The sequence below is a fragment of the Panthera leo genome, chromosome A2 (assembly GCF_018350215.1).
Source record: "Panthera leo isolate Ple1 chromosome A2, P.leo_Ple1_pat1.1, whole genome shotgun sequence".
Classification (NCBI taxonomy): domain Eukaryota; kingdom Metazoa; phylum Chordata; class Mammalia; order Carnivora; family Felidae; genus Panthera; species Panthera leo.
In genome coordinates, this window is record NC_056680.1 from 166,106,095 (window position 1) to 166,118,980 (window position 12,886).

The 12,886-nt window shown below is 46.3% G+C and overlaps 1 protein-coding gene across 8 annotated transcripts in view; it reads right to left on the reverse strand.

The window, feature by feature from the left end:
• LMBR1 (limb development membrane protein 1) overlaps positions 1–12,886 on the reverse strand; it is a 151,653-nt gene that overhangs the window by 110,816 nt on the left and 27,951 nt on the right. For all 8 annotated transcript variants that reach the window (XR_006199427.1, XR_006199426.1, XR_006199429.1 and 5 more), the window contains exons 2-3: positions 8,450–8,522; positions 6,011–6,050 (exon numbers count right to left, since the gene is read on the reverse strand). Coding sequence is in view for 5 of the 8 variants with exons in the window: in XM_042927218.1 (XP_042783152.1) it covers positions 6,011–6,050; positions 8,450–8,522 (113 nt within the window). In the remaining 3 variants the exon portion in view is untranslated. The remainder of the gene's footprint in view (positions 1–6,010; positions 6,051–8,449; positions 8,523–12,886) is intronic.

Sequence of the window (12,886 nt, forward strand, 5' to 3'; positions counted from 1 at the left end):
AAAATAAATTAAAAAAGAAAAAAACCTGAAAAAGCATGAAAAATAAATAAAAAACATGCTTCCCCTACACCAGCCCTCTCAAAAAACACATATATACACACAGGAAAACAGAGATACAAAAAAACCCCCCAAAAAACCTAGCATAATATATGACAATCCCGTAGAATAGGAGGATTCTAAGGGGCTTTCACTTTCTCAGTTATACATGCCCGAAATGCTTAACATTTTTTATCTAAAGATTTTTTAAGACCAACAAGGCAAAAGAAAAGATAACCTCACCAACATTAGAGATGGAACCTTAATTTAATATCCATCCCTTTAAAGTCAATATAGGAAAATGTGAAAACAAACGTACGAAGATTTAAGAAAAAGTCATGCTGAACGTTCCTAATACACACCTACTCGAGGAACTGAGGCCCACGCCATCTTGTGGCCACAAGCAGAAGTGCTTTCCTCCTTCAAAGGCAAAACGACCCGGAAACCTCCGTTCAGTAAGTGGCCGGTAAGTGTTTAAATGCAGACCATGTGACACGTACCAAAAACACAGCACAGACAGATCAGACACAGAAGTCTCACAAGCTGTTTGGCCGAGTGGGCATGTTTCCCGGGGAAAGCACTGGAAGAGTCTCCATCCCAGTCCACTGCCAGCTCTGGCAACGGCCAGCCAGTGACCGGAAGCGTGCGTCTTTGGTTCTGTCCTCGCAAGTCAAGTGAGGAAGCCGCCCTGACCGCCAGCATTTCTTCCTTCCAATGCTACAAATCAGGTCAACCCACAATCTCCGCATGCCAGGTCCCGCACGGCTATTCCAGTGTGTTCCACAACACAGTCCCACCTACAGTGGGAGGTACCTGGCCTTCTCGCACCCCAAGAGACCATGTATTTCATGGCTCCGTGTCCCTGGGCGCAGTCAGCTCTGCCCCCAGGGTCCCCTCTGTGTCACGTGCCCTATGAAGCACCCTCAGCACCACCCTCCTCACTTCTCTCAGCTACATGACACCCACCACGTACCCAGCAAGAAGACCAACCACAGTTTCCAAATCAGAAACCAGGACCTGTAACCCGACAAAAAAGTAAGCTTATGAATGCAAATAGGTACAGTATTTGAAATCACGAGTGATCCGGAAAATGCTGAATGTATGGTCACCATAACAATGATGCCAACTCTCCACAAAACACGTCCTCAATCTACTGCATTGCAGGTCCTGTGACTGGGCTCTGGACATACAGACAAGACGCTGCGATCCGTGAGCAGCGGGACCAGAGCTACTCAGAAAAGGCTGAGGCAGCGCAGGTAACCGCTGGCAAGGGGTCCCTATCGAGTCAAAAAAGGGCAGCAGTGGTCACAGCTTACAGACCTACAGAAGCGTCCCTCAGGTTAGAGTACAGCTTCAGAAATGTCGCCTTCTGCAGGGAGCAGATTCTGAGGACAGAACACACGGGACTTCCTGGGGGGTGAGGGAGGGCTGAGAGGGAGGGCTCCAGGCTGACTCTGGGTGTTTAGTCTGAGAACGGGAAGGTGGAGCTGGTCCCAACTATGACAGAGAAGGCTGAAGCTGGAGCGGGGCGGGGGTGTGGGGGGGGGAGGATTAGCAGCTCGGCTTCGGACCCCTCTCATCTTCAACTCCAGGAGCCAGGAGCATCACAGAAGCCACGCTCCACACTTCTCTCTGCAGGCTACCAGGTGGCCCAGAACTCCTGCCTGCCCCACTGTGGTCACGTTCTGCCCGATCACCGGTCAGGATGCCGCCTGCCAGGGCTGTCCGCCCTAACGTTATTCTTTTCCCTTTTAATTCGTATTTTGTGGGAAGCTAAGTTAGAAACTAGGAAAAATATCCTGTTCCTTGTCAAACAATTTATTCATTTACTGATTCTGAACAGTATGAACCCAAGACTGTTCTATTTTATCCTGTGTGGGATCCATTACAATCATTACCTTGACGCGCAGAGTGTCCCTGACCGATGTGAAAGCCCTCGAAGGCTTCCAGGTGCTTTTGACCTGTCTTTCCAGCACGGATCTTGGGGCCCTTCCTTGCATTCTGGCAGCACCACATGCACAAAACGAGCCTTGAACTTCTCCCCTGCCCCCCCCAAGCCCTGCAGTCAGCTTCTCCCCCAGGGAGCCCTGGCTCCTGTCAGCGGAAAATCACACTTAGCAGTGAGGATCTGGGTGCTAAATATACTCACTGCTACCGCGGTGCTGCACTCTCAGTGAACAGGCTGAGGCACCACACATATCTGTGCATTTACACACTTACGTGAACCCATCTTTACGTCTAGATCTGGCTCAATAACTCTATGCCGAAAACCATGAATCCACACTGATACTCTTAACTGCCACGCAACAACTCTGTTCATTTTTGCTCCCTCTCCCCTAACCGCAAATGGTTTCCGTTACCCTTGATGGACCAATGCCGTGGATGCAATCTGGCACCCTCGCCCCATGCAGAGGCGCCCTCCCGCTCTGGTGAGTCCCCATTCTGGACTGTCCTGCCTCCCTCCCACTGACCTCTGACACCCATGCCAGGCCATCCCTCCGGGGACACCCTCCTCAGCCTACTTGGGTTCTGCCACACTGCCGGGGCGCTGACCCCGTGACAGAACACCCCTGAACACACGTGGGTGCTCCTCATCACCCCTCGAGACGACACCCCTGTCAGGATTTCCCTCCACAGGGAAAACGCCCTCCCTCCTCTCAGACCCTGAGAGCCCACGCCAGGTCACCCCCCACCCCGGGCTCTGGCGCCTCGTGCTAGGCCCACCTCCTGCATGGAGGCCCTTCGCTCACCTGCAGAGGCTCACAAAAGTTTCAGCTGTTAGGCGTTCTATTTTTATATCAATTACTTTATTCTAAATCAAATCAAATAACTAGCTGACAGCAGCTCTCAGAAAATGGAACTTTTGGTTGCATAGTTACTTTGGGGGCGTGAGTAGATACAAATAGAGAACAGAACACAGGGTAAAGGAGAAAGCAAAGGTGGGTGTAAAGGGAGGTGAGAAAGCCCAGGGAACAGGCTTTCCGTGCTCACGGGAGAGCTGAGGCCGCCGTGGGGACCCTGCTGCAGCAGCCCCCGGGGCTGCCGGTCACACTTCAGAACTCCTCTGAGCTCTTTTCGGGTTCTTCTTTTAGGACCTGAGGACTTCTGTTGGCTCCTCGCAGGCAGGCCTTGCCTTCCACCTCCTCTTTGGTGGAGGCCGCGAGGCAAAGCAAGATGGTGGAGAGGAGGGAGGCTGAGCTCCCACGGACTGCGCACCGAGCACCGACTCGCGACTGTGTCGCAGGTGTTTTAATCCACACCACGGCACGAGAGTGAAGCGGCAACTCTCCTTCACACAGAGAAAACAAATCCTTGTTTCTCAATCTCTTCTGGACTCAAGTCGATCCTGAGTTCAGAATCTGAACCCGGATCTGCCTGCCTCCTCCACGCTCACTCATTCCGTCTGGAAGCAAGAAAACAAAAGACAGCGGAAGCCCAAGAGGTCGTTGGGAGGAGGGGTCAGGGACCGGACTGGCCCTGGCTCTGTCCAGTCTTTACTGTCAGTGCACACCCGTCGGCCTGCAGGAAGGGCAGGTCTGCTCCGGTCACACGACACGGGCACTGCCCGCGGGGAGAACCCAAAGCCCCAGACGCACAGCGGCCACAGCAGAGCTGGGAGGAGCGGGGTGAAGCGCGCAGGGCTCCTGAGCCTCCGCACGAGGAGACGAAGCGCAGCCGAGGGGAAAGCCGAAGTGTGTGTTCTGGTCTGATGAGGAATTACTGAGCCACAAATGCACGCGCGCAGATCTGCCACCAAAAATGGAGCGCAGACGACACGGAGAGGAGAGTGGTACACATGTCACAGCTCCTTCGCCTGGGACAGAATCCTTGCCTTTACTCGGTCTGTGATTCGCTGTAGCTTCGTGAGGTAAGCGAACTACGCTGTTTTTACGGGAGTCGTAATTTAGACAGAGAAAAATAATGAATCACTTAAGAATTTTCACAAATGTCATGATGTTAGGAATAAAACTAAGACCCCCAATCATGTAAATATAAATCAAGTTATGGGCCTAAGTTTTAAACCCACAGAGCAAGAATCCCCAGTATAAAGTTACAGATGTTTTCCCTGGGGCATTTAAAATCATTTAAATTACCACGTCTAGTAACGCAGGGTCCATTTATATTCACTGTTCAGTTATGAATCGAATCAGCCCTATTCAAGTCACTTACTAGTTGGAAGTATTTTTTACTGAAGCAAAATTCACATAACATAAAATTAACCATTTGAAACTTACAATTTAGCAACATTCAATGTATTCACAGTGTTGTGCAACCACCACCTCTTTCTAGTCCCACATTGTCATCACCCCTAAACACACTCTGTATTCATTAAGCAGTTTCTCTCCATTCTGCCCTCCCCTCCATCCCCAGTAACCATACATATGATTCTGATGGATTTACCTATTCTGGCTACTTCTCATACACGGAATCATACATTCTGTGGCCTTTTGTGTCTGCCTTTCTTCACTTAACATGATGTTTTCGAGGTCCTACATGCTGCACTATGCGTCCGTACTTTACTCCTTTTTATGGCCGAGTACTATTCCAGCATACCTGAGAGTACCTGTGTATGTGAGTACGAGTACATGTGGTCTCTCTCTCTCCTCCTCCCTCCTACTCACCTCCCCCCGCCCCAGCAACAGATGAATAACCTGATATTAATCATGAAAAAACAAATCCAAACAACTGGCCAGTGATCTTCAAAAGTATCAAGGTCAGGGACGTCAAGGAAATACTGAAGAGGTGGGGACAGGACAACTACGCGCAGTGTGGATTCCAAACACGGTCCTTTTGCAACACAGAACATTACTGGACAACTGGGAAATCTGAATGGGGCATGAGTGATACTGTATCAATTTCATTGTTTTGATGGTTGTATGGTAGGTACACAGGAGAATGCACTGTTTATAGGAATTATATACAAAAGTATCCCAAGGAAATGAACAACCAAGTCAGCAACTTCTCAAACGGTTTGGGGTGTGGGGGGAGGCTCTTTTTCATATTTCTAACTTTTCTATAAATTCAAAACTATGCCAAAAGTGTTTCAAGTATCAATAAAAAAAGAATTAGAATAAGATACTCTATGTTGCTGCAGCTGTGAGATTTCAAATTTTAATCAAGCAAAATGTGACAGAAAGAAACTCACTGCCCTCCATCCAGTTTGATGCCTCAAAAACATGAAAGGGTTCGTCAATAGCAGCAGCAGCAAACAGACGCAGGAAGAGAGCTGTTCGGAGCCTAAAGAACCACCCGAGCCCATCTCCCTGCTCACAGCCAGTAAGTGTTCAATTAACCAGAACAGGCACCTGCTCCCCACTCCAAGACTGTCACAGTCTTCTCCGCAGACCAAACAGCCCGAGTCTTCTTTCTTGTGGCCCAGCAATTTTCCCAGCCATAAGCCCATTTCCAGGTTAAAACCTCTGAAGGTAAAACTGTCGGTTCCTCAAGCCAGCAAATTTTAACTGGAGACAATCCTCAATTATCCACGTACAGTTGATTCTTGAACAACATGGATTAGAAACACATGGGTCCACTTATAAGCGATTTTTTTTAATAAATATAGGACAGTACAGTAAATGTCTTTTCCTTATGATTTTCTTAATAACATTTTCTTTTCTCTAGCTTACTTGTTAGAATACAGTATATAACACACATAACACACAAAACACACGTTAATCATCTGTTTATGTTATGAGTAAGACAGCAGGCTGTTAGTAGTTAAGTTTTGGGGGAGTCAAAAATTATTCACAGATTTCCAACTGCACAGGGCCAGCACCCCTAACCCCCCAGTGTTCAAGAATCAATTGTATATTTGTTTATGTGTGCTTCCAAGGGCAGGGTTAATATGGAGAAAAAGCATTGTAATACATGAGGTGATTTTTTTTCCACATTTATGCCCAAAAGTGTGAATTAAATTTGAAAGCTTTATGACTTCAGAATCAGAAACAGAACAAATGAATTTTAAAATACATACGAAATCCTGTTGACTATGGCGTCTTCATCTTCTTGTTCATCTGTAAAAATGTGTAAGGTGTTAAGTTTTTATCTTCAATAACATGTTTCATTTATCAGAAACTATAAACAAAAATAGAAACTTAAAGTGATTATTGAACAGAAATGATTTTTAAAAAGCAACTGTTCATTTCAGCACGGATCCAAATTCAAAGCTCATTAAATCACATAGGATAGAATTCAGCTAGAGAAGAGTGTTTTGATTAACCAGAATCCTGATTAACAAAAATACTCTATATAAATTAAAATTTTCCAAATATTTAGTGCTCAAGAAAATAAAACTTAGTAGAACATTAGGACCACTATCAAGTTCATTGTCATATAACGTAAGTGAAATTGTAGTTGCTAATGAATGAAATGTTTTAGTCGATAATATCCAACGAAAATTTTTATTATAAAATTAGAATTCAGAATTTGAGAACATGTACTTTTCTATATTTTGAGTTTGTCATCATTAGTGGTAATAATGAAGATTCTCTTGGACCATTCTAAACCACTTAGATACCACTGCCTCAATGCTTCATAGCTATTGTTCAAGTTACAGACAGAAAAGTATCAAGTTCTGTATCTTTTCCAAGTAGCAGATGCCCCCTGCCCCAGAGCTCACCCACCTCCCCCTCCCTCTCCCTCTCTCTCATGGCCGTCAACCCTCTTTGTCATCCCACGTAAACTTACCAGCTAAAGACAGTATGATCCAATTACAAGAATATTACATAACACCCTCCCCTTCCTTCTCCTCGATACCTAACTGGGGTTGTCCTCAAAGGCTCTCTACGTAAGTCTCTGGAATCATGAGCGTCCAGCTGCTCCAGTGTCAATGGCACATTTGAGCCATTCTCTTAGTCCAATCTCCATTCTTAATTACACGCTGCCCAAAATAACTTCACAACCAAAAGGACCATAAAATAGTATAGTCACAATTAATTTTTATACTGTTGTGTCCACACTCAATCAACCATCAACTACTGAAGAATGTTTCAATAGCTTCATAACCATTTCATTTCTTCTCCCCACAATCGACCAGGGTACCATCACCCCTCCCTGCCATTACTCTAAAAATCATCTAATAAATCTCCAACTTTTCTGTTCATCATCCCCTAATTTCCCCTAAACAGTGCACTTAGATTCATTTACTCTCTCTCCCCCTCCTTCTGTGTCCACAATCATTAAAACCTGATGCCAAAATATCTGAAAAATAGTTAAGACATTGGGGTGTCTGGGTGGCTCAGTCAGTTAAGCATCCGACTTCAGCTCAGGTCGTGATCTCACGGTTCATGGGTTCGAGCCCCATATCAGGCTCTGTGCCGACAGCTCAGAGCCTGGAGCCTTTTTCAGATTCTGTGTCTCCCTCTGTCTCTCTGCCCCTCCCCTGCTCATGCTGTTCTCTCTGCTCATGCTGTCTCTCAAAACTAAATAAACGTTAAAAAAAAATTTTAATAGTTAAGATACTGTGTTGAATCTGCAGGTCTTCAAATTTTTGAAAAATTACAGACTCCAAGAAGTATTTTAGTGTAATCATAGAGTCAAACTAAAACACTAGAGCAAGCACTATTTCCCAATTGCTTTCAAAACTCTAATTAGTTTAGGGGCGCCTGGGTGGCGCAGTCGGTTAAGCGTCCGACTTCAGCCAGGTCACGATCTCACGGTCCGTGAGTTCGAGCCCCGTGTCAGGCTCTGGGCTGATGGCTCAGAGCCTGGAGCCTGTTTCTGATTCTGTGTCTCCCTCTCTCTCTGACCCTCCCCCGTTCATGCTCTGTCTCTCTCTGTCCCAAAAATAAATAAAAAAAAAAAAAAACGTTGAAAAAAAAAAAAATTAAAAAAAAAAACTCTAATTAGTTTAATATTATGACAGAAGGAGTATTAAATATACTGAATCCTTAAGTATGTATATGGCACTACAATCAGCCCAGCATCACAGGTGGAAAATCCTGTGATCTACAGGAAGCAGCTGAGATTTACTAGAAGGCAGCTAGGCAACTGCTTTGGTCCTTACAAAACCCCGGCACAGAACCTGTGAAATTAACTAGAGAAGGTAAAGATAGTCCAGCAGTCAGAGAAAGGATGGGATGGGGATATGCATGTTCAAAGTCAGAGCCAGTCACAAGGACCCATATATCCTCACAAACTCTAGAATTTCCCAGATGCTGAAGAGCCACACACTAATCGTAGTCGGACATAAGAACAGTGGTAAACAAGGGCTCGGGTCTAAGAGGGTGACCACCCCGCAAGTGGGCAGATTCCCTGGCTGTACCGTCAGTGCCCTCGGGACCAGGCAACTGGGTGGCACGATCGCGGCCGTACTAAATACAGACACCACCATGCGGGCAGGCACTGCACAGGCCAAATACCATACATCAGTTGGCATGATAATCTAAGTTTTAATTACAATGTTTCCACTTACCTGATTTTCTCTTGTATCTCGTAATGATGAAGTAGGAAACAACGTAGAGAATGGCAAAAAGAAGGAAACATATCTGAAAAAAAATTAACAGATCATTTACGTTTGTCGCACATCTTTGTTAAGATTATAAAAGATACATCTTTGGTATTTATAGGCAAAAAGATTCAATCTATTAAAAAAGTAAAATTTTTAGATATTTTGCTAATATGAAGTTTTGATAAAATACTAATTTATATGAACTAAGTCAAATAGCCCAGTTTTTAATATCATTGTGGAGAAGAAAAAGCCCAATGAAGATTTTTCTTTTTATAACTTAACCAAATTGTTTTCAAAATCATATGGAAGTGTAAAGCGTCAGATCGTCACCAACAACCCTGAACACTAAGGTCAATGAGACACTACTGTCCCTTCCAAATATCAAAACATACTACAAAGCTTCAATAACATTTAAAGAGTGTGCTGGTGCCACAACTTGACAGATCAACGAAAACAGATTCTATTATATAAAAATATATATAATTTTGTTCTACATACAAGAGGCATCACAAATCAATGTGTGTGGGGGGAATAATCATTCAATAAATATACCACATATCAAAATAAACAGCAGTTGAATAAGGAACTTTTTTAATATTAAATTCAAATTAAATTCCATTTAATTTTATGGGGATGATAGATAAAAGAAGATGGGTCATGAAACAGGAGATCTCATTATAGTCAAAGACCAAGTATGCTAGAAATAAAGTCCTACTAGAGCTAAGATCCTAGGATCAAGGTACCAATAGTTTGAAGACTCTCAAACGAAACAATTCCAGGTGCTGATAGTCTAGGGAGCACCCCTCCGCACAGATTTCTGAACAGTGGATGTTGGCCACAGGATGGAAAATGACCTCAGATCTAGGTGTGAACATCCACTGTACCACGTCATCTAGGAAATGACAAACTGAGAATGGAGGAAGACCGTGAGCCTCATGTCACAACCGGGACAAGTGGGAGAATGACAGGAGACATACTGACAGTGACCAAAAAGGAGCCAAGAGTAAAAAGCATCAAACTGGCCTGCTGCTGAGAACCCACCGAGAACTCCAGATGGTTACGAGAATGTCAACACCATCACCACATCCTCCCAAAATCCTTCGGAGTGTAGGAAATGGGTCAAAAAGGAAACCGGTTATCGGTAAAGGAATAGAACATCTTCGTCAAGAAGACGTTAAGGGTCAGGGAAGACTGTTTACAACGGAATGAGTCTGGGTAGCACTGGAAGGAAAGAAGGGGCACGGGGCAGAAACTGATTTACGAGGTTAGAGCCAGAGGGATCAAACGGACAGGGCATTAATATTTATGACAGACACTAACTGAAATTCATTTGACAACTACTTGTTGTGAGCTTACGGTACGCCAGGTACACTTCTGGGAACCGAGAGCAGGAAGATGAGATCTCATGTCTTACTTCTTCCCTCCAGCGTTTTGAACACACAGAGCTCTTCCTGGCTCAGACCCTCGGCCTTGAATACCCTCCCTCCACACAGCTGCGTGTCTTGCTTGGTCTTCTCCCACAGTCTCTCCTCAGGTGTCACGTGTGAGGTGTGCCCCCTCACCCCTGCCGGCGCTCCCCATGCCCCTGAGCCAGCACAAGGTCATCGTCGGTTCCACTGACCGCTTACTGACTGGTTAGCTGTTTGCTTACTGGAATGTAAGCTCAACGAAGGTGGAACTTGGTTTTATTCCCTGCTGTGTTCTTGTTCCAGAAGGCGCACCTGTTGTGCAGAAGTTTGTAACCAGTGCCAGTCCTCACAAACAGTAAAGTGCTGGTTTTTACCCTGAGTGAGGTGGGAATCCGTGGTGGGACTCGCAGCAGAGGGAGACCGAATGCATGACAGAGGGAAAGGCTCACTCTAGGTACGGTGGGGAAAACAACTGAAGCAGCCAGAGCAGTGGGTTCTGAAAGCCACCTTGAGGGGCGTGGCCTGAGAAAACGGAAAGAGACAGTGGCCATTTCCTGCGTCGGGAAAGATTACGGTGAAGTCACTTTGGGTTGGAAGTTAAGAAGTACGGTTTACACTGAGGCAGGTGAAATACTTCTTACCCACTCAGGTGGAGAGGCTGGATGGGCTGTTGGATACGAAATCTGTACAATCCAGGGAAAGGAGCCCGGCTAGGATTTTTTAAGGTGGGGGGTGGGGGGTGCCGGGGGGACACAAGCAGATAGACATTTAAAGCCCTGAGACCAGATGGGATTTCCATCCTAGGGAGTGAGTGCAGCCAGAGAATTCCAAGAACCAAGCCCCAGAAGCCTCCAATACTTAGAAGCCAACCTGACAGGAGTCAGCAGGTAGGAGGCATACAAGAGGCTGTGACGTCCTGAAAGCCACATGAAGAAAGTTCGTGTAGGAAAAGGGGATCATCAGCCGTGTCAAATGCTGCTGACAGACCAAGTAAGATGAGCACTGAGAACCGACACCTGGATTTAGCAACACGGAGGTCGTCAGTGACCTTGACGAGAGAGGTTTTTCTGGAGTGCTGAACGCAAAACTCCGACTGAAGCAGATTAAGAGAGAGGAAGAATTGGAAACAAAATGTAGCCAGCTCTTTCCTGGAACTTATGGAAAAGGGAAGAAAAAGAAATGGGATGAGGCCTGCGAAGAGGGGTTTTTTTAAGAGGAGAAAAGCTACACACAGTTGTAATCATATTCCAGCAGAGAGAGAAATTATCGAAGCAAGGGAGAAAAAGGCGAACTGCTAAGCCAACACGCCCAGGTTGGGGAGCCAGAAAGAAAGCCCCTGGTCACGAGGAGGAGGAGGAGCGAGAGCAGGAGAGCAGGGAACACATGAGTCCCATGGCGGGCAGGTGTGCAGATGTGGGGCAGCAGCGTAACGACAGAGTCCCTTCCGCGGGCTTCTATGTTCTCAGTGAAACAGAAGCACATTCTTCTAGGAGGAGTTACACGTGGGGAGTGGAGACAGCAGGCACACGGGGAATGAGGCGGGAAGTGGCGTAGAGAACACAAGGAAGTGGGAGGCAGGCGAGGTGAAGCGGCCTTCAAGCACGGGGGGGGGGGGGGGGGGGGGGGGAGCCTGCTTCTCGGCCACCGAAGGGGCCGCGGGCAGAACGGGCAGAGGCTCGAGGGCTCTAAGGGCTCTAACACCTCCCCTGTTCTCCTCCCTGTATGGCCGACACCGGCACATTCGCACTGGGCACCGCTCACTCCTCCTCCACCCACGGATCGGACTTCATGTCCACCGCCCAACGTCAGGTGCCCTGGCAGCGGTCAGCCATGACCTAGAGGCCAAATTTCACTCTCATAATTTCACCTGACCTCTGAGCAGTACCTTCTATCTCAGCAAAGGTCCTCCTTCTCTGATTGTTCACCCAGTCTCCATCACTAGCTTGCCTTTCCTGCCAGCCTTTAAATATTACTCGTCTAAAACAAACAAACAAAAACAAAAAACACCATTATTCTCTAGGATCTCAGGGCTGAGCCAGAAATCTATTCTCAATCCACAAGCTCTTCACAGGTAACCTAGTCTGCTCCAGGGTTCTAACCATCAACCCTCAGAAATCCGGGACCACAGTTTGAAAACCACTGGTCTAGGGTATTAGCAAAAGTAAGTGAAATTATTGGCCATATATCCTAAATAGACTGGGGGGAAAGAAAAAGAAACCAAGTAACCAAGTGCAGGGTGATGGATGCTGAGTGAAACGATTGGCCATAAATCCTAAGTAGATTGGGGGGGGGGGGGGGGGCAGGGAAAGAAACCAAGTACAGAGTGATGGATAAGAATGGAGATGTCAGGGCACGTGGGTGTTCAGTTGGCTGAGCATCTGATTTTGGCTCAGGTCATGATCTCACGATTCGTGAGTTCAAGCTCCACATCAGGCTTTCTGCTGTCAGCACAGAGCCCACCTTGGATCCTCTGTCTCCCTCTCTCTCTGCCCCTCCCCAACTTGTGCTCTCGCTTGCATGTGCATGCTCTAATAAATAAATAAACTTAAAAAAAAAAAGAGTGGAGATGTCAATCAACTGAGGTTCCTGGTAGAGCTCCAATAAAATACCAAAGGTGAAAGAAAAAGTTATGATTAACGAATGCTTTCAGATTTTTAAACTTAGTATTTAACGTTAGAGAACAAAAGTGTCAGGAATTCCAGAAAGTTCATGCACAAACAGTGGATAAGAAGGCATGAAAAGTAATGAACAAAAGGAAATCAAGGAACCAAAATGCATGGTATAAAATGGAAAGACTAATGAAAAGCAATTCAATTAAGAACGGAAGTAAAGGGGCGCCTGGGTGGCGCAGTTGGTTAAGCGTCCGACTTCAGCCAGGTCACGATCTCGCGGTCCGTGAGTTCGAGCCCCGCGTCGGGCTCTGGGCTGATGGCTCAGAGCCTGGAGCCTGTTTCCGATTCTGTGTCTCCCTCTCTCTCTCTGCCCCTCCCCC